This window comes from Notothenia rossii, assembly GCF_949606895.1.
Source record: "Notothenia rossii genome assembly, chromosome: 5".
Lineage (NCBI taxonomy): Eukaryota > Metazoa > Chordata > Actinopteri > Perciformes > Nototheniidae > Notothenia > Notothenia rossii.
Window position 1 is genome coordinate 29,104,257 of NC_136903.1, and position 26,250 is coordinate 29,130,506.

General features: G+C 38.3%; 3 protein-coding genes across 4 annotated transcripts; 1 reads left to right on the forward strand and 2 right to left on the reverse strand.

Moving 5' to 3' along the window:
• Nucleotides 1-798: 798 nt before the first annotated feature.
• LOC307038779 (uncharacterized protein) lies at nt 799-5,618 on the reverse strand (the record flags this gene model as incomplete). The annotated part of the gene is made up of 8 exons (XM_079680457.1): nt 799-836; nt 1,364-1,443; nt 1,827-1,870; nt 2,002-2,069; nt 2,584-2,646; nt 3,723-3,995; nt 5,305-5,495; nt 5,587-5,618. 8 exons carry the CDS (start codon nt 5,616-5,618, stop codon nt 799-801), a joined length of 789 nt encoding a protein of 262 aa, XP_079536583.1.
• Nucleotides 5,619-14,257: 8,639 nt separating this feature from the next.
• LOC307041134 (uncharacterized protein) lies at nt 14,258-18,222 on the reverse strand. 2 transcript variants are annotated; one of them, XM_079684465.1, is made up of 6 exons: nt 16,982-18,222; nt 16,071-16,327; nt 15,780-15,970; nt 15,556-15,646; nt 14,854-15,026; nt 14,258-14,627 (listed from the first exon to the last, which is right to left on the reverse strand). In XM_079684465.1, exons 1-6 carry the CDS (start codon nt 17,069-17,071, stop codon nt 14,449-14,451), a joined length of 981 nt encoding a protein of 326 aa, XP_079540591.1. In that variant the 5' UTR covers nt 17,072-18,222; the 3' UTR covers nt 14,258-14,448. The 2 variants fall into 2 exon arrangements, with proteins under 2 accessions (XP_079540591.1, XP_079540590.1); XM_079684464.1 differs by having other exon boundaries at nt 17,834-18,221.
• A 39-nt stretch (nt 18,223-18,261) lies between these two features.
• LOC307041549 (uncharacterized protein) lies at nt 18,262-20,567 on the forward strand. The gene is made up of 4 exons (XM_079685017.1): nt 18,262-18,342; nt 18,677-18,824; nt 19,287-19,491; nt 19,881-20,567. The coding sequence occupies exons 1-4, from the start codon at nt 18,299-18,301 to the stop codon at nt 20,183-20,185; spliced, it is 702 nt and encodes a 233-aa protein (XP_079541143.1). The 5' UTR covers nt 18,262-18,298; the 3' UTR covers nt 20,186-20,567.
• The last annotated feature ends 5,683 nt before the right edge of the window (nt 20,568-26,250 follow it).

A 26,250-nucleotide genomic window follows, 5' to 3' on the forward strand; every position in this document is an offset into this window, starting at 1 on the left:
AAAATAAGTGCTTAAACATACAGTAGTTAACATTGCAGGAAAGCAATATATTAGTACTTTGTCAGGCTTAATATTTATACCCCCAAAGCTTTTCTCTTATTCAAAATAAGACCTTAACCTAAAGTATTCTATAATGCTTAAATAAAGCCTTATTAGTTTGTCTGTCTGTGTCTCACCAATATACCGATTGGATCAAATATAAAAGTCAGCCGAAATAGTATTGATACTGCAAGGAGTTGACCGTCCGTCAACATGTGACCGGTTGGAAGTGAGAACGTGTTGTGTACAGAGTTATTGCAGTGGGCAGGAATGTTTTCCTGTATCGGTTCCTGTGACAGCTGCAGCAGTCTGTTGGAGAAGGAGCTCCTGTCTGTCCAGGTGGGGGGGTTATCTGTCTGTCCAGCTGCAGGTGGAGAGGATGGGTGGGGTTACCCATGATGGAACCAGAATAAGTTTTTTTTGGCTTACACGCCTTTCATCATAGTGGAAGATGTTGTCATTATGTTTGGATAGTTTCACCATTGAAATGCATTTGATAACACTAGGTGCTTTAGTGCCAAAGTTGTGGCCCTAAAAAAATATCAACTATTCATTTGTATGGCATCCAGAGCTTCCACATTTTAGGGAATATGTTTTTTGATTTAAAATATCATCAATATCATAAGCAATGGTTACATTAAAACCCTCCTATTGTATTCTTTCCCCCCTTACTTTGGTGTTCGCGGTCAAATTTGACCGCGTCCTGTTTTAACTGCTATTACATTAACACAAAAACCATGAATCATCACCAAATTTCATTCATTTCATCAACATTGTATGTTGAGTTGGCACCTCAGCTTAAAACATACAAAAACACAGAAGAATAGAAAGTTAACCCATTGAAATGATATGAGAGCAGTGCTACAAACTACAATTCCCATTAGATACGCGCCCAACAATCGTTACGAAGTACACAGAGCTGACATATTTGTAGTTCTTCCGGCGTGTGTGCGTGGACTCGTTCGACTTGTCTTGCGTTGACGGCCGTATAGGCTCCATTCCCTTTCAGAAATCCGTCAATCGGGCGCGATCCGAAACCAAACCCTGTGTTTAAAAAAATATAAAATACAAATTTGCACTTTTGCCTCCTTAGCAACGGCAGTATCGTTTGGGTGGCGATCTGAGTTCGAGTACCGTATCTGTGACGTGACAAAGGGTCGCCGTGACAACGTGGTGATGAGATGTGGATAACTTTCCAGATAAAGACCATCCTGATACTCGAGTTGTGGTTTTCAATAAGTGAAAAAGAAAATTCAAAGTAATCACTACCATTTTAATATTTCAAGCATTTGTCCCCAAAATCTTTCAAATGTAGTAGCAAAACCAGTGATCCAGATCAGGATCATTTTAATTAGGCCTATAATCAGTGTTGATTGCTGCCAGGAATGAGCCCACTCCTTGCCACTGAAAACAGAATGGAATAATGTTAGTTACAGTTACTGGTTTCGTTTTTCCGAAAAGCATAAACCATGTGTGAAGCAAACATCTTATAACTCAATTTATATAAGTAAATGTTTCATTTACCATTTAGAAAAAGTGAACATAGAAATTAAAACAAATGTTCTAACAAACAATAAAAACAAACAAAAACACATACATTAACAACATGAAGTTAAACAATCATTTGTTCCTACACTACTTCAGCTGCTTCAGAATAGCAGCAGTGAAATATATAAGAGGACTGGTGGTAGATTTGGATGTTTTGCATTTTTTAAATATCATGTGTTTGTTCTCCAACATGGGACTACATCAGATGACATGAAGCCAAGTAACTGGAAGATATATACCATACTGGACAGGGCTCCCACTCCACCAACATTTCTGCTTTTCCCTATCAAGAGAAGAAAACAAATCTCTAATTTCGGAAAGACCAAACGCATATTAGCTATTGAGCAAACAATTGTGTTGGAAGTTTGTAAATCATAAAAAACACCCTATGCATTACTTTTATTCCCGTCTAACCTTTCTCATTCTTTCTTTTATTACACTCCTGATGGGGAAAGTTTCTAGGCGAGTGTGGTAGGAGCAATCTGTGAACATCAAAGCAGGTTCCACATACAGTATTAGTCATATTAGAAATAAAATAAATACAACTATGAACACTTAAGTAGCAACCAGACTTGCACGATGAAAAGTGACCACACTGTTATCACTGGTCAAAAGTTACTGTATACATAATTGAAATGGAACCAAGCTGCTCTCAGTCCTAACATGGGAGGCTTGTTTGAATGGCCATACCACTGCTGAGCCTGAGATGACCAAAGAAAATACTGCACTGCTGCTTCCTTTACTGCCTAGCATTCTCATCACCACCTTATCAACTATGACTGTATGTCTTTTAGTCTAATTAGACAATTAAAGCCCTTTGGATTTTTGGATAATGTATCAGTTATAGTTATTAGTCACAATATAGCATTGTTAACTCACTGAAGAAGCATCAATCACTTTGCTAAAGTACATGTCGATAGATTTATTAGAATACCAATCAATTCGACTCATGCAAATGTTTATAATCAGTCAAAATACTTAATACTGTTAATATACCTGACTTTTTCTTTTTGCGTCTAGGACCAAGTACTGTGTCCCTCACGGACCCTGTCCTGACAGCTGTGGGTTGAAGAAGAAATATTACTATACTGTATAAATACAGTACACCAAGTTAAGCTTAAACTCAAGTTTCAAAATACATCCCACAAATGCAGCATCACATGATGCAATAGGTGTTAGGTACAAAACATTTTTTAGTTATGGCGATTTAATTGAGGTTGATCTATGAAGTCTAGGTGTTTTGTTGTCTTGCCTATATAATTGACTCCATACTTTATGTGTAAGGAATAGTTTGATAAATATTAACATGTTGTGCTGTAACGTTAAATGAATTTAACTTTGATTCAAAAACCTAAGTTTATTCCCCGTATGTTCATTATGGGACAGTGTCGTATCTAAATGCAGTTCTTGAGTATAAAGTTTAAATATGCTGCATGAAGTTGTTGCATGAGTTGCTTCGAAGTTTACCCCTATGGTCAGGGATTGCTTTAGGTAGACCACAATATTAATGATATCAACCTCTCGTACAATATATGGACATGAGCCAAATCATTTTGATGTAATCGACCTACTGCCCAACGCTACAATGTAAGACCCTTTCTGTGTGTAAACCAAATCACACAGGAGTTTTATTTTGTGATTTATCAAATGTAAAGTAAGCCTGCTGTTGCTTTGCATTTTTGTGTGAAAAAGGTATAACCATATAGTAACCACATGTCTGTTCAGGAATGAAAGACTTTATTTTTCTAAGCGTTTAATATTTATTTATGTCCGATTACCTAAGGATATACACATACCCAAGTATCCCATTTTCCTTTCATATTTATGAAGTTGTAGGTGAAATTGTTATTTAGATTAAGCTGTTGTTGTTATTATTATTTACCTATTGGAACAATCATTATTCCCAAAAACGCAAGAAGTGCAATTAGGTGTTTTGAGATATTGTAGAAGCATGACTTGTCAACAAGTTACCTACAATAATTTTTTAGGAAAATATCGGAAAACACTCTTGACTTTTATAAATATAAAAGCTGCAAATCTCAGAGAACAAATGTCACTGTGTGTGCTGTGTGCTCTGCATGTGTGACCATTAAAGAGGGTTTCATCCCTCCGATTCTATCTATCTATTTTATTACCTGGCCCCTCCGTGGTGGTAGCCTGTCTCACATCATCCCGCTGGGGCTGCTCCTCCTGCCCCACCTCTATGATGGTGCACTGCTTCACGGGGGGGGGGGTCTTCAGCACCTCCACCTGCACGGTGCTTGTCTCTGGCACCTGGCTCTCTGTGGTCCCTGCCTCCTGCCAGTTGTTTTCTGGTTCAGATGGGTCACAGGGTGTGAGGTTCAGCGTGACTGTCTCTTCCTCAGGATCTTCCGCAACCCCCTGGCCAGTGGAGTCCTGTGTCCAACCTGTGCAAGTTAAACAAATGTTGGTCTTGAATTGCTTAAGACAAAGAGGTTAACTCATATATCTAGAAATAAGAAATACAGCGTGCTTAAGGTATGTTTCCAGACAGGGTCAAAAATATACTCGTCATGTCATAGGACTGTGTGCAGTCAAAGTTAATAGCAGAGAAATAGTGGTATTTATCCAGTCAACCATTTATGGTTTTGTTTTTGCGATATTATTCTTCCGATTTGTGTCTACATTCCATGTGATGTGACATGTCAATTTGTCAGTAGACAACATATAGACGTGTGCATGTATGTTCCCTTACATTATTTACATCCACACATTTTGTTCAGAATTTATGAGACTGACGCAAACGTGTTTTGCATAAGTGCAATCAAATAAGTAGCAAGTCGCTTTGGATAAAAACATAAATGTAATGTAAAGGGACCTCTGGATGCACTGGATAACTGCTTTTGTTTACAACCCGAGAAACATGACCTTAATACAGAACTGCCAAACTGAATATGTGGTCAACTGGGATCGTCTTCATGTATTGTGCTCTTACCATTAACCTCAAAATATTTCTCCCTTTTGGGCGTTGATAAAGGAAACCGTTTAGGAACGGTTTGCTAAAAGGAAATTGCTTAAGGCATGGCTCAAGCCTAAACATACATTTCAGTCATCAAACCTAACTACCTTGACATTAACAACTTTACAACTTTCAATTTGTATACAATGAATGCGCAAGTGGTAGCACAATACCCCAAAATGGTTTTTCAAATTCACGTAAACTTGCCTAACTATTTCCTGATAAATAACATTTAAATGTCCACAAGTCCCCTCTGCAGAGTAAGCCATGTCTCATTAGGCTACATACTCAGTGTTTAAAAATGTATTTATTGAATGTAGTTTGCTAAAATAATAAACAGTCAAAACGTTGTCCATAACCCTAAATATTTTGCAATTACTTTCAACTTTTGTAATACTGTGCAGCTAAAAATAGTGACAGTTAACAGGTAGAAAGGATGTGTGTTAGTTGTCTCACAAAAATATAGTTTGCCAAACCCAAATAAATGGCTCGAATGACTGCTTTCTGGCTGTATCAAAGGATAAATACTGGATCAAGTTGTTGTCCCACAAGATTTGGATGGATTGAAAACAGTCACTGTAAATTGTTGTTAACTTAACTGACTTTATTAAATGAGTTGATCCAAACTCATTCCATATAACTGTGTTGGTTATAAGGAAATGTTAAGCTCTCCATTGATACAAACATTTTGTGTCCACAATACTGTGAACTGTGAAGATATAGTGCAAGCATCTCACCTTCACAAAGGTACTCATAAAAAGTGGCTATCTTGTCAAGGTAATCCTGGGCATAGGCGGTCAGTGTGCAGCGAGGGGTTAGGATTTCACATTTGACGTCCTTCTTCCTGGTCTCCTTGCCAAGAAGCAGCACTGGTTTAAAGCCAGTGGCATGGAGTTTCTCAAGCTGTAATGACAAAATAATATATTTACTGTTTAAAGAAATGGAAAGGAAACATCAACTATATAACTACAACTATAACATTACTGATGACAGCATCTAGTTGCATGCCATTCATAAACCTAGATGCTGAGTTAAGCTTTTGCAGAATCATGTATTTACCAGGAAGGGTACAGTAGAAGCAGAAAATATTTTATAGACAAACACAAAATACAAATAAATCAGTATCCTGAGTCCCAGTTCAAACCCTGATAATCTTAAAGTTAAAGTACAATAAGATACAAATGTGTGACCACTCAACAATTAACAGTTAAAACTTACAATGACTATTGCATAATTAAAAATGTAACACAATCCAAGCATAGCTTGACACTGTTGAAATTGAAATTGCGTGCTACGATGTAAAACGTTCCCGTATGTTGTGGCTGCAGTCGTAAGAGTAATATAGAGTAGTAACATACAATTATGTAGTCTTATTAAAGGTGGGGTAGGTAAGTTTGAAAAACCGGCTCGAGATACACTTTTTGTTATATTCCATGGAATGCTCTTAACATCCCGATAGCAATGAATATCTTAAGTGCTTTGACAAAAAATCCATTAAAAAATGTCATCTGTGGAAGCCGTAATACTGTAAAAAGCATGACCAATCATCTGAGCCGGCCCGGCTAAAGTAACTGGATGGCCTACCTGCCTGTCAGCCTTCCATCTGTGCACAAACTTATCTCTTGCCCTCATTGGTCATGTGCGCGTTCGTGTGTGTTGGAGGAGGGGCTCTATAAGGAAGTGGCAGATTTTCTCCGGTTGTGTATTTTCAAATTCTAGCGATCTCGAGCTGGTTTGTCAAACTTACATACCCTACCTTTAAGGTCTAAAAGTGTGTACACAAGCAAGAATGGAACACAACATGGAAGTGAAGGAAGTGCTCTGTTTATTTAAATGTGTAGTTAAATTAAAAATAGTGTCCCTTGGCTGTGAAAGTTAAGATAAGAGTAGTTTTAAAATTGAAAGAAAAGAGAATATTAAATAATACCTTTGCAATAATATCTATATTTGAAGTTGATGTCAAAGTGTATATTGGTTAATAAGATACAAACATCATTAAGAAATAAATGTATATAAAAACCAAAATTCAACTTGATCCTGGCCCAATATATTGGCAAGCAGTCAGGGTCCGTCTGTGTCAGTTCTTTGGTGTCAGCTTGGTGTGTCCGGGCCTTAACATACAGTGAAAAGTGTACATAACAAAACAATGGCTTCATCCTTGATGGAAGCAATGTTGTGGTTCTTCTTCCGCCCTGACACCCAACCCCCTCGCTTCTCATCAAACCTCTTGAGCTTCTTCTCAAGGCGCGGCTTTTTCGGCTGCTCCTTAAGGCAATGTCCACAGATCTTCTGTGCACAAAATAAAATGTTCTGACAGAAGGGACATGTCTTTTTTGTAGACCCAACTGGCATGATTAACATGGGATTACAAACAAACAGACAGACAGACTGACAAACACAGGAAAGTAGAGAAGTACACAGCATAGATAGAAGGGTGAATAAAGAAATAGATGATAGATATAAGAGAGCTAGATAGGGAGATAGGGAGATAGGTTGAGTTTGGCTCTTAAAAGTGCCGTTGGTTTTATGATGGTGTAGATCAGTGTATGGGTTTGTGGTGTGGGTACAGGAGCTGCAGGAGAGAACAGAAAAAGTGAATTATGTAGTGAAACTAGCTTTTTTAAATGCACATTGTGTCGGTTTAACTACTTTAGACAGACTGAGTTCATTTACGTGTTTCCTGTTTTATACGCGTAACAAGCACATGGACGTGGACTATGCCCCTCCCCCCAAACATATATTAAAATGTCGGCCAGCGTTAGTACTGTCATGTGTAAAACAAAAGCGATTAAGATAACGTATAACTCACACTTTAACACCGACGTATGTAGCCGTAATTAAGACAAATATTTTTCACACACCACTTATGAGCTGATATAAATGTAGCTAAACTAGTTTAAGCTTATGTTGAACGTGAGCTAGCTAGCTAGCCGCCCGCAAGAATAATTTCACATTAATTTTGATTTGCCGATTATGGCAAAAGCATTTCTCAGACTTAGAACAGTTCAGTATGTATGATGAACCATGCGAGTAAAGGCTTAAAAAAAAGCCCCAATTATTAAATCTAAGCAAAACATGTATCAGACTTTAGTGACCCAACTTACTTTGTCAGAGGATGGATCACAATGCTGGTGGCAGCGTCTTTGGCCAATAGGTGGTGCTCTGAATGATGTAATTTCCTGTACCGATTATACAATAAAATATTAATACATTTCCTATATTTTGACACGATAACTCTTTAATAACCTAAGTAGCCTACGGACAAAAACAAAAAAGTATATATTGCCTTATAAAATGCAGAAAAGTTTAAACATCTAACATGATCATAATAAATAAAAAATAATGATATCTTAAACCAAAATAAATAAAATGGAAAATTAACCGACAAGAACAATTTAACATAAATAAAACAAGGATTAAAACAAGGATACGTTTGATTAAATGTTGTGTAAAGTACCCTTTATGGTTAAAAAAAATATTTTTTTCATCCATCCATCCATCCATCTTCTCCCGCTTATCCGTGGTCGGGTCGCGAAGGTAACAGTTCCAGCAGAGAGCCCCAAACTTTCTTTTCCCTGGCCACATCAACCAGCTCTGACTGGGGGATCCCAAGGCGCTCCCAGGCCAGAGAAGAGATATAATCCCTCCATCTGGTTCTAGGTCTACCCCTTGGTCTCTTCCCAGCTGGACGTGCCTGGAACACCTCCCTAGGGAGGCGCCCAGGTAGCATCCTAACTAGGTGCCCGAACCACCTCAACTGGCTCCTTTCGACGCGAAGGAGGAGCGGTTCAACTCCGAGTCCCTCCCGGATGACCGAACTTCTCACCTTATCCCTAAGGGAGACACCAGCCACTCTGCGGAGAAAACCCATCTCGGCCGCTTGTACCCGCGTGAGGGTAGGAACGAAAATGGCGCGGTAGACAGAGAGCTTTGCCTTCTGGCTCAGCTCCCTTTTCGTCACAACGGTGCGGTAAAGAGACTGCAGTACCGCTCTCGCTGCTCCGATTCTCCGACCCATCTCACGCTCCATTGTTCCCTCACTCGAGAACAAGACCCCGAGATACTTGAACTCCTTCACTTGGGGTAAGGACTCATTCCCTACTTGGAGTGGACAGTCCATCGGTTTCCCTGCTGAGAACCATGGCCTCAGATTTGGAGGTGCTGATCCTCATCCCAGCCGCTTCACACTCGGTTGAGAACCGATCCAGTGAGTGCTGAAGGTCGCAGACCGATGAAGCCATCAGAACCACATCATCTGCAAAAAGCGGTGGTGCAATCCTTAGTCCACCGAACTGCAGACCCCCTCCCCCACGACTACGCCTCGAAATCCGATCCATGTATATTACAAACAGGATTGGTTACAGCTTCCAGCTTCCCGGGACACAAAGAGGAGACACGAACAATTCTTCCACTTGAAATGCTTTTAAACTGTGTCAGAGAGATGTTTAATCGGTTCATTTTAATTGGTTAATAATTGGTGTTTAATACTGGCAACTTCTAATTGTTGGGGGGGGCGGCGTTCGATCCAGTTTCGATTCCGTAACCTTGGCGCACTGCCACTCCAACATCCAATCCCGACTTGAAGTTTAATCACAGGGACAGGGATTATGGGTAGTGTAGTGTCTTCGGCCATCCTAAACTTGATGATGCTCAAAATGTCCCTTATAGGCCTACGTCTGTTTCCGGTTATTTTTATTTTGAAATTCAGTTCTTGAAGGACGGCAAAAAAGCCAGAGATTATAGAATTAAACAAATAAATAAAAACAAGGATAATTGTGTGTTATTGTTGACTAAATAACAGTGTGTTATTTTGAAAAGAATAACAAATTAGAAGGAAAAATGAGCCCCATTTATTTTCCTCACAGACAGCAACAAAAGTCCGAAATGATACGATTTTAAATAAAAGCAATAATCGTGGCTTGATATTGAGTAAGAACATGTTTTTAAAACCACACAGCTTCCGGTCTTCCTATAACACGTAATGCCGTGAAACTATCAACAGAAATACATTGCTTTTAAAATCGTGCTGTGCAACACGAAAAAAAGGGGGAAATCGTGTTGGTGAACACGAATCAATAGATTAAAAATCTTGTTGGTGAACACGAAATGCCGTGAGACCGGGTTGGAAATATACACTACAGTGACATCTGGCGTTGTTTTTGTAAGAAATGTTAACTTCCGCATAAAAAAGCCTCGGCACGTGACCTCCCGCGTGTGACGTAACATGGGGAGAGCGGCCGGTGTAACGTATTAATAAACATGGCTCCCAATTCGACACAGAAGACACAGAAGAAGTTGAACATGAATATTCGAATGCATATGACGGACCACAGCCTTATAATTATGAGCCTGCTAGGTGTCCAAGAGACCAGGAGCAGCCAAGGATTAGAAGAAATAACGGCCATCGGAGAGAAATTGAGCTTTGGTGTGAGGAGAACCAGTGGAGAACTGGGCAGCTATCTTGGTGAGTGACCGGCGTTAGCTACAGAATGTTAGCTAATGTCACATCACAACATTGTGAAGTTAGCTATCATATATCAGGCTATAACTAACATAGCGTTGATAATATAGTAACGTTACTGGCAGGACTGTTGATACTGATCCATAACAGAAACTAATGCGCAAGTATCAGCCGTATCTCGCGTTACCTAATGCAACTCCACACTACGGTGCTGTGTACCGGAGGAGAGACGCGACATACGGCTGATACTTGACGATCTGGCGGAGAAAGGTTGTGGAGCCTCCGTTGATCTGCCGTTGTATGGCTTGATGGAAAGCAGGTGTGTAGTCGGGGAGGGTGCACAGCTGATTGCAGCAGGTGAGTGGAGGTTGAGCCGGGAGCCAGGACTGACAGCCACCACGCACACACTAACAACACAGACAGGGGGAAACAAACAAACACAAAGGAGACGGCTGGAGCAGTACAGCCACCACAGCGCTACCTGATGGAACTCCACTAGGTGCCGTGTACCGGAGGGGAGAGGGAGAGAGCAGCGAAAGGGGGGGGGGGGGGGGGGGGGGGAGAGAGAAGTAATACGGTTTCCTGATAAAGCTGTGGAGAGTATGTGCTGCAGGGAGGTGGATGCACAACGCACCCAGGAACGAACGCTAGCTCCGGTCCTTTTTACTGTGGACTCGATGTCCTGACAGGCTGGTATTTGTGCAACCTGCACAAACACAATACTGCACCATGATTACAAATGGTGAAATGCAATGTAAAACTACCGAAAAATACCAGCTCACTAAAACACAACCGCTCAACTCAACGCAACTACTAACTATACCCGCTGTCAGAGAGCGGAGATATTTCCCCTTTGTGATGTAATATGACGCGTTTGACGTATGACCTTAAAAAAATTCCGTTTTTAAGAGCAGAGCTCAAAATGACTCCTTTCCCTCTGAATTCCTGCCCTTATGTCTCGTAAAACATATCAAATCCTACATTCACTTTTTTAAATTGTAATTTTCAAGCAAGTTTAAGCATAAATGTAGAAAAAAAACCCTGCAAGATGCTCTTTAAGGGCAGCTGTTGATGTTCACAACAACAACAAAAAATGCATGCAGATGGTTGTAGTCTGTAGCCAGACAGTGGTAGATCTGGTCGTGGTGGAGCATGGCGGTGGGCAGCGGTGTGACTTCTAGCTGTCATGGAGATGTTCATATGACAAGGGACTGCCAGCTTGAACTTTACCGAGAGCAGAGTCCACTAGTGGCACCTCACAGGGATACCTATGGTGCAGAAGCAGCAGTGAAGTCCTTGTAGATCCCTGGCACTTTGAGGGCAGACAGATCCAGCAGCTCTCAGCTCTCAGAGACATCAACACATAAGCTATTCTGTGTGCATAGCTTGCTTTCACATAACTACTAATCTCTCACTTTACTTTCTCTGACATTGTTCTCTGCTTTGGATTGCGGACATCCCAGCCATGTTCTCTAACAGGTCTGGTTTTACACACTGTGGGTTTAAGCAATATATAGCAATGATGAGATGATGTGTGTATGAGACATGATGAGTGTGTAGTTTTAGCATTTGAATTACAATGACATTATTCTCAGATTTGCCATAGTTCTTGGTTTGTACCACTGCTGCTCTGAGTACTGGGGACCCACTGGGAGTCATGTGACTGGAGCAGGAGATTAACACACGTCACACCTGCAGCCATGATGCTCCAGCTCAACGGGGGTCGAGTCTTTCAGCCCCACCTGTAAAAAGAGAAACAAAATAAATATGTATTCAGTTTGCTTTGTATTATTTATTTTAGGGTAAGATGTTGGTTTAATAATATTGTGCTATTTTAAGGAGTAAATACAAAGTCATATCTTTGTTCCTAGATGTTTTCTATACTTACAACTTCTTATACAGACTAATATGAATTGATTCACTTTCATACTATGAACGAAGAAAAATAACTCTTTAACAACAGAACAGGAACAAAACACAACTGTGACCTCTGTGCAGCACACACAGACCAGTCAGTCCATTTCTGGGGAGTAGCTACCTTGTGCTAGTTATATTAAAATTGATGTTTTACTACTGGCTGTGTCTAATATGTCTAAAATGAGCCAAATCCCCAGGAACAGGTTGAACCAGACGGTAACTAAGACAGTAACACTCCATCCTGAACTCACTGTGGGGCCTGTCTTCATGGACCTGTAGCATAACAACCTGACACATACACAATACAAAGTATGTTCATTAAGAATGCACATACTGTCCCTCTGTCTTTCAATGTAGTCAAACTTGTTGAAGAAAAAAACAATAAGCTGGACACTGGATTTACCGACACAGTACAAACCGAAAGTCAGCGAAATAAAGTTATGCTTGCATACTATATTGATCTCTATAAATGCATATCTGCATGTGAATGCAGAGATAAACGTATCCTCGTCAGACTTCTGGGTTCCAGGATTTAACTTTTACATCATATCCTTGTGTCTTTTATTTTGAAATATGTTCTTTAACTTCCGGTACGTGGACTGCTTTTCTTCATTCTTCTATACAAAACGGAACATTTAGTTGTTATCAAAAACCAAAATCAGACCGTTTTTTGTATTAGGTCTTCTTGTTATTCGTTTTTTGATTCACACAACAACAACAACAACAACGGGGAAACGGCTTTGGTTTCCCGTTTTTTCGTTTTTGATTTAAAACGAAAAAAGGCTGGTATTTTCATTTTTTGGTTAAAACGAAAAATCAAACTAACAAAACGTACACGACGAAGGTACGTTTTAACCGTTTGTTTTTTCGTTCTAATTGAAACAACAAAAAAAAGCAGAAACGGGTCTTTTTTTTGTTTTTCAATTTTGCCCCAATATGAAAAAACGGAAATTCAGCTCGTTTTTTCGTTTTTCTGTTCTTACTGTTAAAACAAGTATACCACTCAATGTTTCGTTTCCATAAGTGGGTGTGTCTCCAGTGCCTCCTTGCTTCTGATTGGCTAGGGTGCCCTATGCTTGCGTTGTACTCTTCAAAATAAAGGTTCTACGTCTTTGCCTTTAGACTGCGTTACAAATATACGTATATTATTATATTCATACATACAAGTACAAGTCTGTCCGTATGTCTGTCTTTCTATGTATATGTCTGTCTCGATGTCTTTCTATTTCGATGTCTGTCTGTCTGTCTTTCTGTGACTATATTTTAGAGTTTAAAGCGTAGCCACTTTTACTCCACTACATGTATTTAAAACCTTTAGTAACTTTACAGATTTGGATTAATTATGTGAAATGTAATCAACACTTAAATCAGACTTTAGTTCCACCTGGAGTAAATTCACAAGCTACCCTGCAGTATACAAAGTCATTCAAACTAGCTGCACCTTTACCAGCTTTGAGAACACTTTCATGATCAATCATTATAAAACATATCATATATATTATTCTGAAATGGAACAATCTGCACAATGACTACTTTTACTGTCGCTACTTTCACTATATTTTGATGATAATACTTTTCTACTTTCACTTGAGGAACATTTTGAATGTAGGACTTTTACTGTAACAGAGTATTCCTACACTCTGGTACTTCTACTTTTACTCAAGTACAAGATCTGAGTACTTTACTTTTACTCAAGTACAAGATCTGAGTACTTCTACTTTTACTCAAGTACAAGACCTGAGTACTTCTACTTTCACTCAAGTACAACATCTGAGTACTTCTACTTTTACTCAAGTACAAGATTTGAGTACTTCTACTTTTAATCAAGTACAATATCTGATTACTTCTACTCAAGTACAAGATCTGAGTACTTCTACTTTTACTGAAGTACAATATCTGAGTACTTCTACTTTTACTGAAGTACAATATCTGAGTACTTCTACTTTTACTGAAGTACAAGATCTGAGTACTTCTACTTTTACTCAAGTACAAGATCTGAGTACTTCTACTTTTACTCAAGTACAAGATCTGAGTACTTCTACTTTTACTCAAGTACAAGATCTGAGTACTTCTACTTTTACTCAAGTACAAGATCTGAGTACTTCTACTTTTACTCAAGTACAAGATCTGAGTACTTCTACTTTTACTCAAATACAAGATCTGATTACTTCGACAACTTCTGATTAATGGTTGATTTCCAAATGTTCTGTTGGTGCGTGGATGATAAAATAATAGTGTTTGATTGTATTGCCTTACGTATGCAGCTATTTGCCTGTGTTTAGAAACATAATTAAACATACCATGGACACACATTCAAACTATTTTCCATTTATTAAACATTGCAGATGAACAATTAACAAGTCATACAGCTAAAGAAAAAACTACAACAATAATTTTCTGTATGATAATATCATGGAACCTGGAATTTGAACACACACCACTTAACAATAAACAATAAACTTAACAATAAACTTAACAATAAACGACTGAACTGCTGTCCACTTTAGGGTAGGGCCCTTAAAGCATCCAGTGCTGCAGACAGTCCAGCAACCTGGGTATACACTGGCTCCTGATCCCTGCACTTAAGGCATTGGGGAGATGTTATCCTCCACTCCTCCACACAGAGCCTGCATCCCACGATGCTTCGGCAGCAGGAGGAAAACATGGGTCCAGTCATTGTGTCTTTTAAAAGAAAAAAGACAGGTTTTTAAAGATATGTTGATAGTTACTGATTGATGTCATGGACTGTATTTCTGAAGCATGCACTCAAACTGAGAAAGATACTGTTCAGAAATAGATTTGAAAAGATTAACTTAGAATAATATGAAAATCCGGCACCTATACGTTTTATTTTTTAAATACTGTTTGTTACACTGAGCATTATTCAAAGAGAAGATGAAAACAATACCTCTGCAGATCAAACAGCTAAATGCCTGTTTGACTTTTGGCCTTGGTACTACCAAGTCCTGGCTGGCTGCCACTATGTCAGAAATCTTCCTGGTGACTTCTTCCAGGCCTTGGGATGCATCCAGCAGTTCCTCCACCTTGTTGCTCAGTGTGTAGACTTCAGATAGCTCATTTCTGTTTTTGTCACATTTTGAAAATAGTTTAAGTATTAGCAGTCATTTAAGATTTTTTCTTCATTTTATTAGAGATTAAAGAAAGTTATGTATTCCATGGCAAATTAGATGATGCTAAATAAACAAGAGCATGTGGAAACATTTCATTTCTTGAAATTACATTTCAAGGATATTGTTTATAAATGCTGATTGTAGAACGGAAGTTGAATGTGACTCTTCATACCATGTGCTGACCCACAGAGTACTGAGGTGTGCTACAGTGAAGCCCATGCTTATGCATGTCTGCCCCAGATGGCAAACGTATATAGCCCTTGAGCTGCAATAATGCTAAATGGCCAGAAAGCAGCCTTTTTCAAATAATGAGAGGGTTTTGCCAGTCTGTTGTTAGCGAGTAAAATAAAGTGAAAAGCTGCATATCGTGACCCTTCAGTTTGAGTGCTAGCCCTTCTTTACACATTACATTATTATCCCTATTGATAGATCAGTTCAAACCTTCTCCAGACAAAATCAGTTTTGTTATTCAACCACACCTGCTTCTTGAGCCTCTTCGACGCCATTGCCTGAAAGCAGAGCTCTCAACAGCATGGATCTTTCTTGCATTCGGCTTCCAGTACAAAGACCCTTTATGAGAGAAATAAAGAGTAAAGACACGTGAAAATAAAATGTTAAAAGGGGCACATTGTTGTACTGATAGCACTTTCAGACCCTTATCTTTTGCACAAATGAAAATGAAATATAGAATAATTATATTTACCAATTGTCCCTTCAGACTCAACGATTTCATTCCCAACGGTGTCTGTAAGGATGTACTCCTCACTGTCTCCCATGGCCACATTCACTTTTCCTGTGATCAGTGGAACGCTTGCCTCTGATTCAACAAATCTGATCATGACCACCCTTGTGGAAACAATCTTTCCATCCATTATTTCTGACACATGTATTGACCTGTAATGCAAAAAGAACAGTGACACACATTTAGTTAGCAACATGGACTAAAACGTAACATTCTAAAGCATGCCAACGTATGAAATGGGCCTCTCATTACCTTTGAAATGACCGAGGGGTGCTAATTGATCTAGTCAACTGACTCATGTTTGCAGTAGAAATTGGCTGACTATGACGAAAAGCAAACGGCCGTGACTCAGCTGGCTCTGTCTGGATCCTTTGAGTCTCCCCAGGTTTTCCCCCATGAACTTCATAATGACCGTGATCAGAGAGGTCCAGGGAGCAGAAACACCCACTATCCAATGGAAAAACCGCAACGTTGGCGGCATCAGTGATGAAAAGGCTACCTGCGTTGACCTAAAAGAAAATAACAGGTTATATATATTTCACAATTTCCTTTTAAACAATCACTACATTGTTCTTTGTCTTTCCATGTGTGTCCTTGCATAATTTCTTCCTTTGTGTCGTTTCTTCAATGGTGGTAGTGGTTTATTAATTGTATTAAAAAAACCTGCAGTTAGTAGTTAATCCTCAAGATTATTTGTATGCCTATATCAGACCTCAGTATCAATCTAAATGTCACTGATATAGTTTATAAATAAATGTCTTGCTGGACTGTACGACTAAATTGTCTCAGGGCTGTCACCAAGTAAATGCTATTTTTAAGTTTCTTCTTGCTTCGCTTCTGCAAAGTTCAATTATAGTTATGCAGTTATTTGTGCAAAACAGTTCATATAAAATAATTATCATTGAATCTTTTCACATCTTTTCATGCCATGTCTATTTTGTGCACCAAATTAAGGATAACATCCGATAACATCCTAATAATATCCTTCCCCATTTACAATGTGATATCTAAACATTGTTTTGTTTTTAAATTGAATGATTAACTGACTCTCTCGTCCAGACGACTCGTAGCTTTATTGCTATTGAAACAAGGTTAGCTTTTTACACGTTAACACACCATGTGCCTGTTCAATCAATAATTAATCACGGATCTCTTAAAAATACCTGAAAAATGCGGCTGATTCTGTCGACGCGCATGTCGTCTATTTTAAGAGTAACTCGCTGGCTGCCTCTGAAAAGAAAGTATGACTCCATCTCCGTGTTTATTGTTAACAATATATTGCTATCGCCGTGTCCAACAAGTCGTTCTTGGCGGTAATGTGTGCATTACACAGGGTGCATTTACGGCATGGTGCCGTAAATGTACCATCAATTTACACCAGGACTGCTGTGCGCATGACAGGAAAGTTTGATCGCGGGAAATATAGTCACCCTCCTTATTAATAATAATGGAGTCCAGTTTGTTGGCCTACAGAGAAGTTATACAAAGTATGATAAAAGATGATTATACTGATCAAAATATATCCGATCATCTCCAGTATGAATGTGGCTTAACAAAAGGGTTCTCCCAAACAAATATCCGTCGCTTTTTTACCCAAAATAGTATAGGCAGAGAGCGAGTGCACGATTCCCAACTGGAAGTAGAGGTTGCTAAAGCAGCTGTTGAGGTGAGGTAGGACTATGGCTTAATTCAGTGATGTAAAGTAATTACGTAGATTTACTCAAGTACTGTACTTATTACTTCATAGTAATAGAGTGGTGTAGTGAAGCGTCCTAAAACCCGGAAGTAAGTTCCTTCTGGTTCCCTAGACAAAAAAGCTATGCAATTTCGCCATAGGATTTTGGAAAATAGCTCGAAATAATGTCTGCGGTTGACACACATTTAAGAGACGGAACACGGTTTGTTCAGTCGGATAATCTCCACATGTCTACCCTACTTTTATAATTTTATAATCATAAATCGAATCGAAAGATTTATGATTTTAGGACGTGTCACTGCACGACTCTATAGCCTACTGTTGGGCTTCGGAATGCTGGGAGGAGTAAATGGCCAGAAAGAATCCAAGAAACTTCTTGTAAAATTGACAGGGTTTTAATTATAGTAAACATGACGTTCCTCTGAGGCTGCGACGGGAGAGGGGCCGTATAAACGTTTCAGCTCCGATTATAAACTCTGGTACTTCCAGTCTTCTCCCATTGGTTGGCGGCGTCATATTCCGTTGCCCTCTATTGACGTAGATAAACATCCATTCATAAGCATTTAAATAGCTATATACATGATAGTTAACCATATAGTAACAGTTGATATGTTAGCATCGATGAGTGGCAGTTGGAGACGGTGTGTTTAGTATGTAACTACACGCGTTTTTATCCATCTCTTCACTAATGCTGCTTGATATGCTACATCCTGCTGTGAATGCTAAAAACAATGCAACTTCTGCCGTGGACGGATTCTCCAGCAACATTGTAAGCCACTCCACCATGCCAGTGAAAAACAACCTGACCATATATCAAGAGGTTTACCAGTAAGTTTCAGTGACCTGTTTCTGTTATAATAATATAATAATAACCTAATAAAAAGGTTGCAAACAGCAGACAGTAAATAATTTAGTAAACGTTTAGCTAAATAAAAACACAATGGCTAAATGTAGCTTTATTTGAACAGTTTTATTTGGGAAAAATATTGTAAATCGAAAACTACTGACAGGTAACCACTGTATATTGTACGTTACTTGGTAATTGATTGATGAGATCAAAATTTTAACTGCGTACAAAATTCGCTTTAGCAATGCTTAGGTTGTAACAACAAACATGAAATTCTGTTACATGTCATAAGACTTTTGTATTGCTGTTTTGCAGGAGTGCTGTCCTACGATATGGAATGTGGGACCAAATCCGAGTAGACCATGGAAAAGAATTCTACTTGACTCTTTTCATGCAGGAGAAATTGGCAGACTACCGGAATAACACAGGCAGACAGCCATATATGCAAACAAAGTCAACACAGGCGAGTTGTTTTTTTATCTGAATTGCAATCAACGTGTTCATACATTACATTACATGTTACTTGTTAGACGCTTTTATCCAAAGCGACTTACATACTCAATACTGTGGACAATCCCCACATAGCCATTTTTGTCTTTTATTCCTCACTTTATCTGCTGTAATCATGTAAATTACCCTGTGGCGAGACAAATAAAAATATTTCTGATCTCATTCCATTATTCACCCAACTGCTAGCTGATAAAGCTGTCAATAGACCCATGGCGTTCTCTAAACTTCTCTAGGGGACTGCTAGCTTTTTCCTATGACATAGGAGAGATACACAGTACTTTTGAACTGGATACAACAGGAAATGGATAAAATACAAAGCCGGAAATTGGGAAAGAAATTGGGAAATGAACAATGGGAAATTACAATGTGCTCTCTACATTTGACTCTTCTCATTTTTGTTTACTTTAAATTACAGAATCATATTATAGAAAGGATGTGGCCAGAGGTAAACAACAGGGTAAACTACCCTCTGAAAGGCGCACTCAACCACCTTGTTGACCAGGAGGAACTAAACCTGGAAGACAACATCACACGATATTGTGTGTCCACTCTTACCTGTCAGGTAGCCAAAATTGGACTTGACCGGATGGTGCAGTCCTGGAATGCACACAGAATCCAAGGTTTTTATAGCAGTTTTCAGAATGTTACTTAAGCCCCATAACAAATGACCTTCTTTATGCATTTTTATAAGTTGTACTTATATCCTACATTTGTTTCTCTCTGTATCCCCTTTTTTACACTAGGTTGATGGAAATGTTTAAATGTGGCATGTATATATTACAATATTTCAATAATTGTCTGAGTAAAGACATATCTACTATCTAGTTTATAGATTGCTCTTATTGCATGAAACATATATATCTGGTAAGTACATAAACAGTCAAATTAAAAACATGCTTTTTTAAAGTTTGTAAGAAGTGTACTAATAGCACAGGCTATGAGGTTCATTGATATGCATGATATGTAACATTACACTAACAATGGCCACTTATTTGTGTTTTTTTTTAAGGTAAGGGTATCCCAGATCAACTTGCTCATGGTGGGTGCCCAAAGAGACTGCCTGCAGATCTTTTACCTGAAGCTACAGATGCTGCAGACTGCTATCATCAGGACGTGGGGTCCTCTCTGACAAGAGTGTCGCTGTTTGGGAGAAACCCATTTGCCACTGTGGAGCACCAGACAGCAGCTGAACAAGAATTCTCAAGGAACTATGCGGACATTGCTGAACTCTTTGAGCGTGCCATTCATAACGAGCCAGCACCATTCCAAAACGGGATAAAGGATCTCATAGGCATTGTAAGAAGATATGTGTAAAGGCAAGTGATCAGGAGCCAGTGTATACCCAGGATGCTGGACTGTCTGCAGCACTGGATGCTTTAAGGGCCCTACCCTAAAGTGGAAAGCAGTTCAGTCGTTTATTGTTAAGTTTATTGTTTATTGTTAAGTGGTGTGTGTTCAAATTCCAGGTTCCATGATATTATCATACAGAAAATTATTGTTGTAGTTTTCTTTAGCTGTATGACTAATTGTTCATCTGCAATGTTTAATAAATGGAAAATAGTTTGAATGTGTGTCCATGGTATGTTTAATTATGTTTCTAAACACAGGCAAATAGCTGCATACGTAAGGCAATACAATCAAACACTATTATTTTATCATCCACGCACCAACAGAACATTTGGAAATCAACCATTAATCAGAGGTTGTCGAAGTAATTAGATCTTGTACTTGAGTAAAAGTAGAAGTACTCAGATCTTGTACTTGAGTAAAAGTAAAAGTACTCAGATCTTGTACTTGAGTAAAAGTAGAATGAATCAGATATTGTACTTGAGTAGAAGTACTCAGATGTTGTACTTGAGTGAAAGTAGAAGTACTCAGGTCTTGTACTTGAGTCAAAGTAGAAGTACTCAGATCTTGTACTTGAGTCAAAGTAGAAGTACCAGAGTTTAAGAATACTCTTTTACAAATAAAAGTCCTGCATTCAAAATGTTCCTCAAGTGAAAGTAGAAAAGTATTATCATCAAAATATAGTGAAAGTAGCGACAGTAAAAGTAGTCATTGTGCAGATTGGTCCATTTCAGAATAATATATATGATATGTTTTATAATGATTGATCATGAAAGTGTTCTCAAAGCTGGTAAAGGTGCAGCTAGTTTGAATGACTTTGTATACTGCAGGGTAGCTTGTGAATTTACGCCAGGTGGAACTAAAGTCTGATTTAAGTGTTGATTACATTTCACATAATTAATCCAAATCTGTAAAGTTACTAAAGGTTTTAAATACATGTAGTGGAGTAAAAGTGGCTACGCTTTAAACTCTAAAATATAGTCACAGAAAGACAGACAGACAGACATTGAAATAGAAAAGACATCGAGACAGACATATACATAGAAAGACAGACATACGGACAGACTTGTACTTGTATGTATGTATATAATAATATACGTATATTTGTAACGCAGTCTAAAGGCAAAGACGTAGAACCTTTATTTTGAAGAGTACAACGCAAGCATAGGGCACCCTAGCCAATCAGAAGCAAGGAGGCGCTGGAGACACACCCACTTATGGAAACGAAACATTGAGTGGTATACTTGTTTTAACAGTAAGAACAGAAAAACGAAAAAACGAGCTGAATTTCCGTTTTTTCATTTTGGGGCAAAATTGAAAAACAAAAAAAAGACCCGTTTCTGCTTTTTTTTTTGTTTCAATTAGAACGAAAAAACAAACGGTTAAAACGTACCTTCGTCGTACACTTACCTTTTTTTTAAATTATGTTTTCTCGTTATCCGTCTTTGGGTTCAGACAACAAAAACGGAAAAACGGCTTTGGTTTTCCGTTTTTTCGTTTTAAATAAAAAACGAAAAAAGGCTGGTATTTCCGTTTTTTGGCTTTTGGTTTAAACCAGGGGTGCCCACACTTTTTTGGCTGGTGAGCTACTTTTGAAATGACCAGCTAACCGAGGTCTACCAACCAAAAATAAAAACCCAAATTGCAAGGGTTGCTGAATAACACGTTTTATTTTTACATGGGATAACTACAATAGGGCTGCAACAAACGACTAATTGGATTATCGATTAATCTATAGATTAATGAAACGATTAATCGACTATTCGGACTACTACTGTGTGCCTTGCACAATTTCTCAAACGCTCTTATTTAGCCATCAACTTTTAGATTTAGTTTGAGGTTGTTTTAGGCATGTGGAAACTAACAATGAAGACAATAAAGATGAATACTTGATTCAAAAATACATATATTATTAAATTAACTTAACAAATTGTGAACAAAATTAACATTGCTTTTTATTTGAATTAAATAAATAATATTTCACATCAAAAGAAACAACAATGTTTTAACAAATCATATTAAATAATCTGATGACAGAACTGTAAACAGAATAGCTGAAACTTTAACAAAATAAATAACTCAGTTACCTCTAATCATTAACCCATGTTTGTATAATGTAGTTAACTCCGTGTGTTGCTGCTAGCATACATAACACCTGACGTGGAAACGTTACTCGTGGATGGGGCTACAGAGCTACTCGAAAGACAGTCGAACCCGGTGCATTCCTCCGTCTGAATGTGGTGCACTTTTGCTAAATGTTTAGACAAATTGCTCGTGTTACCGCCCTTACATGCTAAACTCTTTTGGTGACGAGCATTGTCCACCTCAAGACGGGTAACATGTAACCACACCTTGGAGCGCTTCTCTCCACCATCTCCTCCGTGTGTTGCTGCATGTAGCAGCTGCGTGTGTGTAAACTGCCCCGCCCCCTTGCAAACAGACGGGGGAGAGAGAGATCTCTTCTGGATTGGAAAGGTCGAAAATACACCGACCATAGACGCATTTGTTTGTCTTTTTGCATGTTAGAAACGAGTTGGCGACACTAAGACTAAGAGATAATGTTTGTGTAGCAATAATACATGACCTTTCTCTTTCTCAACTCGCTACTCGGAGGGAAGTCGCTGTCATATGCCTTGTGAACACTCCGATAATGCCTCTCCACGTTACCTTTCTTTGGCAGAGCGACGCTTGCTTTACAAATAAGGCAAATAACCTTTGAATGTGACATCACAAACAAAGATTCTCCCTCCCATTCTGTGTGGAAGTGGTATGTCTTTAGCTTTTTGCTCGTTCCCGCACTCATTTTGTTGTTTGTCTCTCCCGGCACTTGACTGATTTTGTATCGCTTTGCATTCTGTGTTAACAGACTGGAAAGCAATAGGTCGCTTTTTCTGTCAATCAAGTCAACTCCTGAATTAAGTGGCAGGGAGGCCAAAGGAGGAGGGATCAAAACCTGTTTTGTCTATTTTAACGGAGCTGGATTTTTTTAAATTTATGAATGACTCGCGATCTACCAGCATTGCCCCCGCGGTCGACCGGTCGACCGCGGTCGACGTACTGGGCACCTCTGGTTTAAACTATCAAATGTACTCTGTATTCATTATGATCTGTCAATAGGTCAATTAATTTGTCTTCTCTGTGGGTTGTATACTCTTCATTCTTCATGCAAATTAATTATAATTATTATTTTTCAAAGTTCCTTTATGATTCATTCAAAGCATTAAAATAAATGAGAAACAGAGCCTCATATACCTTTAAGAAATACGTGGGGGGCGGGGCTCATAACCCTTTAGGAAACGCCCCCTATAGGATCCACCTCCTTTAGGATCTGCCTCCTTGCTGTGGTCTGCATACAGACTCTATTGATTTATAGAGCCCTGATGAGAAGACTTCTGGACAAACAGTAGAACTGCCGCCAAAACTGAATACGTGACGTGGATCATAAATATATCAACAATTAAACAACATCTTGGATTTCTTTTCACAAAATACGTCTCCTTGCAGTATCAATAGTAATTCGGCTGACTTTTATATTTGATCCAATTGATAGATAGGCTGTATTTACACCATAACGGTGCACAGCTGATATAAAAGGACTTGTAGTTTTTTAAAGATATTACTGATTTTCTTTGAATATAAGAATGTAAATACTGAGTTGAGAAAATAGTCAGAGCATTTGGGTGATGGGAGACAAATCTATGGAATCACAATTTCAATAGCTTACCATTAAACGGATATGCCTTGCTGTCTGTGATGTTTTACAAATCAGATATTAATGTGTAGAAGTAAAACATGAGAAATAGTATATCAATATCCTGTAAAATTATGTAAAAACATGAATAACACTACACATCTTCAGATGTTATACATACATAAGTGTCCTACAATAATAATACAAAGTTATTATTAGTATGCTGTGTGTACCTTGTGTGTACCTTGTGTTAACCGCCTAGTGGTTAAAGCACGTTATTGAATTATTTTTGTTGAATAATGTTATTTTTGTTGAATAATGTTATTTGATGACAAAAATATTAAAAGTACATACTTTCATAGGGGGAAAGTAAAAAGTCTATGATATAGAATATAAAAAATCTAGAAGATACTGTAAATGATCTCTACAATAAAACAGTTTAGTGCTGGATGTACAAAGATATTAATAGGAGGATGTGCAAAACAGACAAACTAATTAACCTTTATTTAAACATTAAATAATACTTTAGATTAAGGTCTTCTTTCAAATAAGAAAAAAGCTTTGGGGGTATCTATCTACAGATAGATATTAAGCCCGACAAAGTACTTAACGTCTAATATATTGCTTTCCTGCAATGTTAACTATGTTGAAGCACTTATTTTTACTGATATTATACACATTAATTATACTCTTATGTATGTAGATAGTATAAGAAATGTGCAGAATTTGACAGTTTAATGGTGGATGTACACACACATATTGATCTTGTAATGCACTGTTGAGGAACCTGTGACCCAAGTTTTTCATTCATTGCATAACTACACCGTAGTTGTGTATATGATATGTCAATCAACCTTAGAAAATCTTGAAATCTTGAAAGGGATGTGCAAAATAGCCATTATATACAGTCTTTAATTAACTATTAGTACAGAATAACGAGTAATGAATATATATATCGAGAGATCTGCAGATTTAGTCTTCTCAAGCACCAACTATCAAATATCTCTCCTGATTGTTGGCACTTGACAATCACCTTCCCTGAATTTTACTCAGGTGTAACTAAAGTCTACTTTAAGGGTTGTTTATATTTCACATCATTAATCAAAATTTGCAAGGTAACTAAAATAAATGTGGTGGAGTAAAAATACCAGGTTAATCTCTGAATTGTAGTGGAGTAGAATTACAAAGTAACAATGAGCTGTCATGTGGGTATATATTAATGCTGCGCATTATGGACACAAGCGATTTTCACCCATTTAGTAATTACATGTTTTAAATTTGTACACCAATGTGTTTCCTATCGCCTAAACCTCCAGGGCTGTACACACAAACGTCTTTTAAAACTAAAATTCCCAGTAGAGACGAGCCATAGAGAACATGTTGTGAAACACAATAGCCAGCGTGTGTAGTTCTCGGGGGGCGTTCGAGTCCAGTTTTGGATAGTCTGCCTGGTTTCGTTCCATTTCAAAGAGCTTGACGCTCGGTGTAACCTTGGCCAATCAACATCCAATCCCAGAGCTTGAAGATTAATCACAGGGTTTGTCAACGGGACTGTAGTTCCAAACGATAGCTGGGGATTATGGGTAGTGTAGTGTCTTCGGCCATCCTAAACTGATTTTTTTTTCGGATATCATATCGCATTAACAACACCACATCTGGCTTCACAGAGATCTTCTGTTACTGTCCTTTCTTCTTAGAGGTATACAGAAACACGTAACTCTGGATTTGTTTTAATTTTTGAAGTGCAATAAACGACACAGCAGCTTTTTGGCATGTTAAAACTGTTATTTTCTGCCTCGTCATTGAGAGTAACAGCTGGCGAAATTACAGCCTCGCCTACTGATATCAAATGTGTGCTCTAAAATGATATTTATAAATGACTATTATCATTATTATAAGCAAGACAATAAATGGCAAAGATATGTAGAAAATAAACGTATTTGAGATACGTTCATAACGAACGTAACGTGGGAGAAAATACATTTCTCGCTAAACGTAATTGAGAATGCAGTTTAGCTCTGTGGGAACGTAATTTTTAGGAGACAGGGTTGCGGGAGGGGACATTGACAGAGGATTACTCAAAAAGTACACAGTAAGTACTTCATAGTACTTGTTGTGGGAGTAGTTTCACTACTAGCCTACTGAGTCAAACAGGGTCGATTTCACGAATAACTATTGGCAGAGAAAATAATAACAAACTCAAGAGACAGCTGAGTTGACCGCAGTGCAGAATCGCTGTATAGTTGAAATCTCCTAACAATGTTGTACATTTTAGACACAGGCCTATTATATTTCCAGGCCTTAATAACATTCATTTTCTGGGCTCAATATGTGTCTTGGC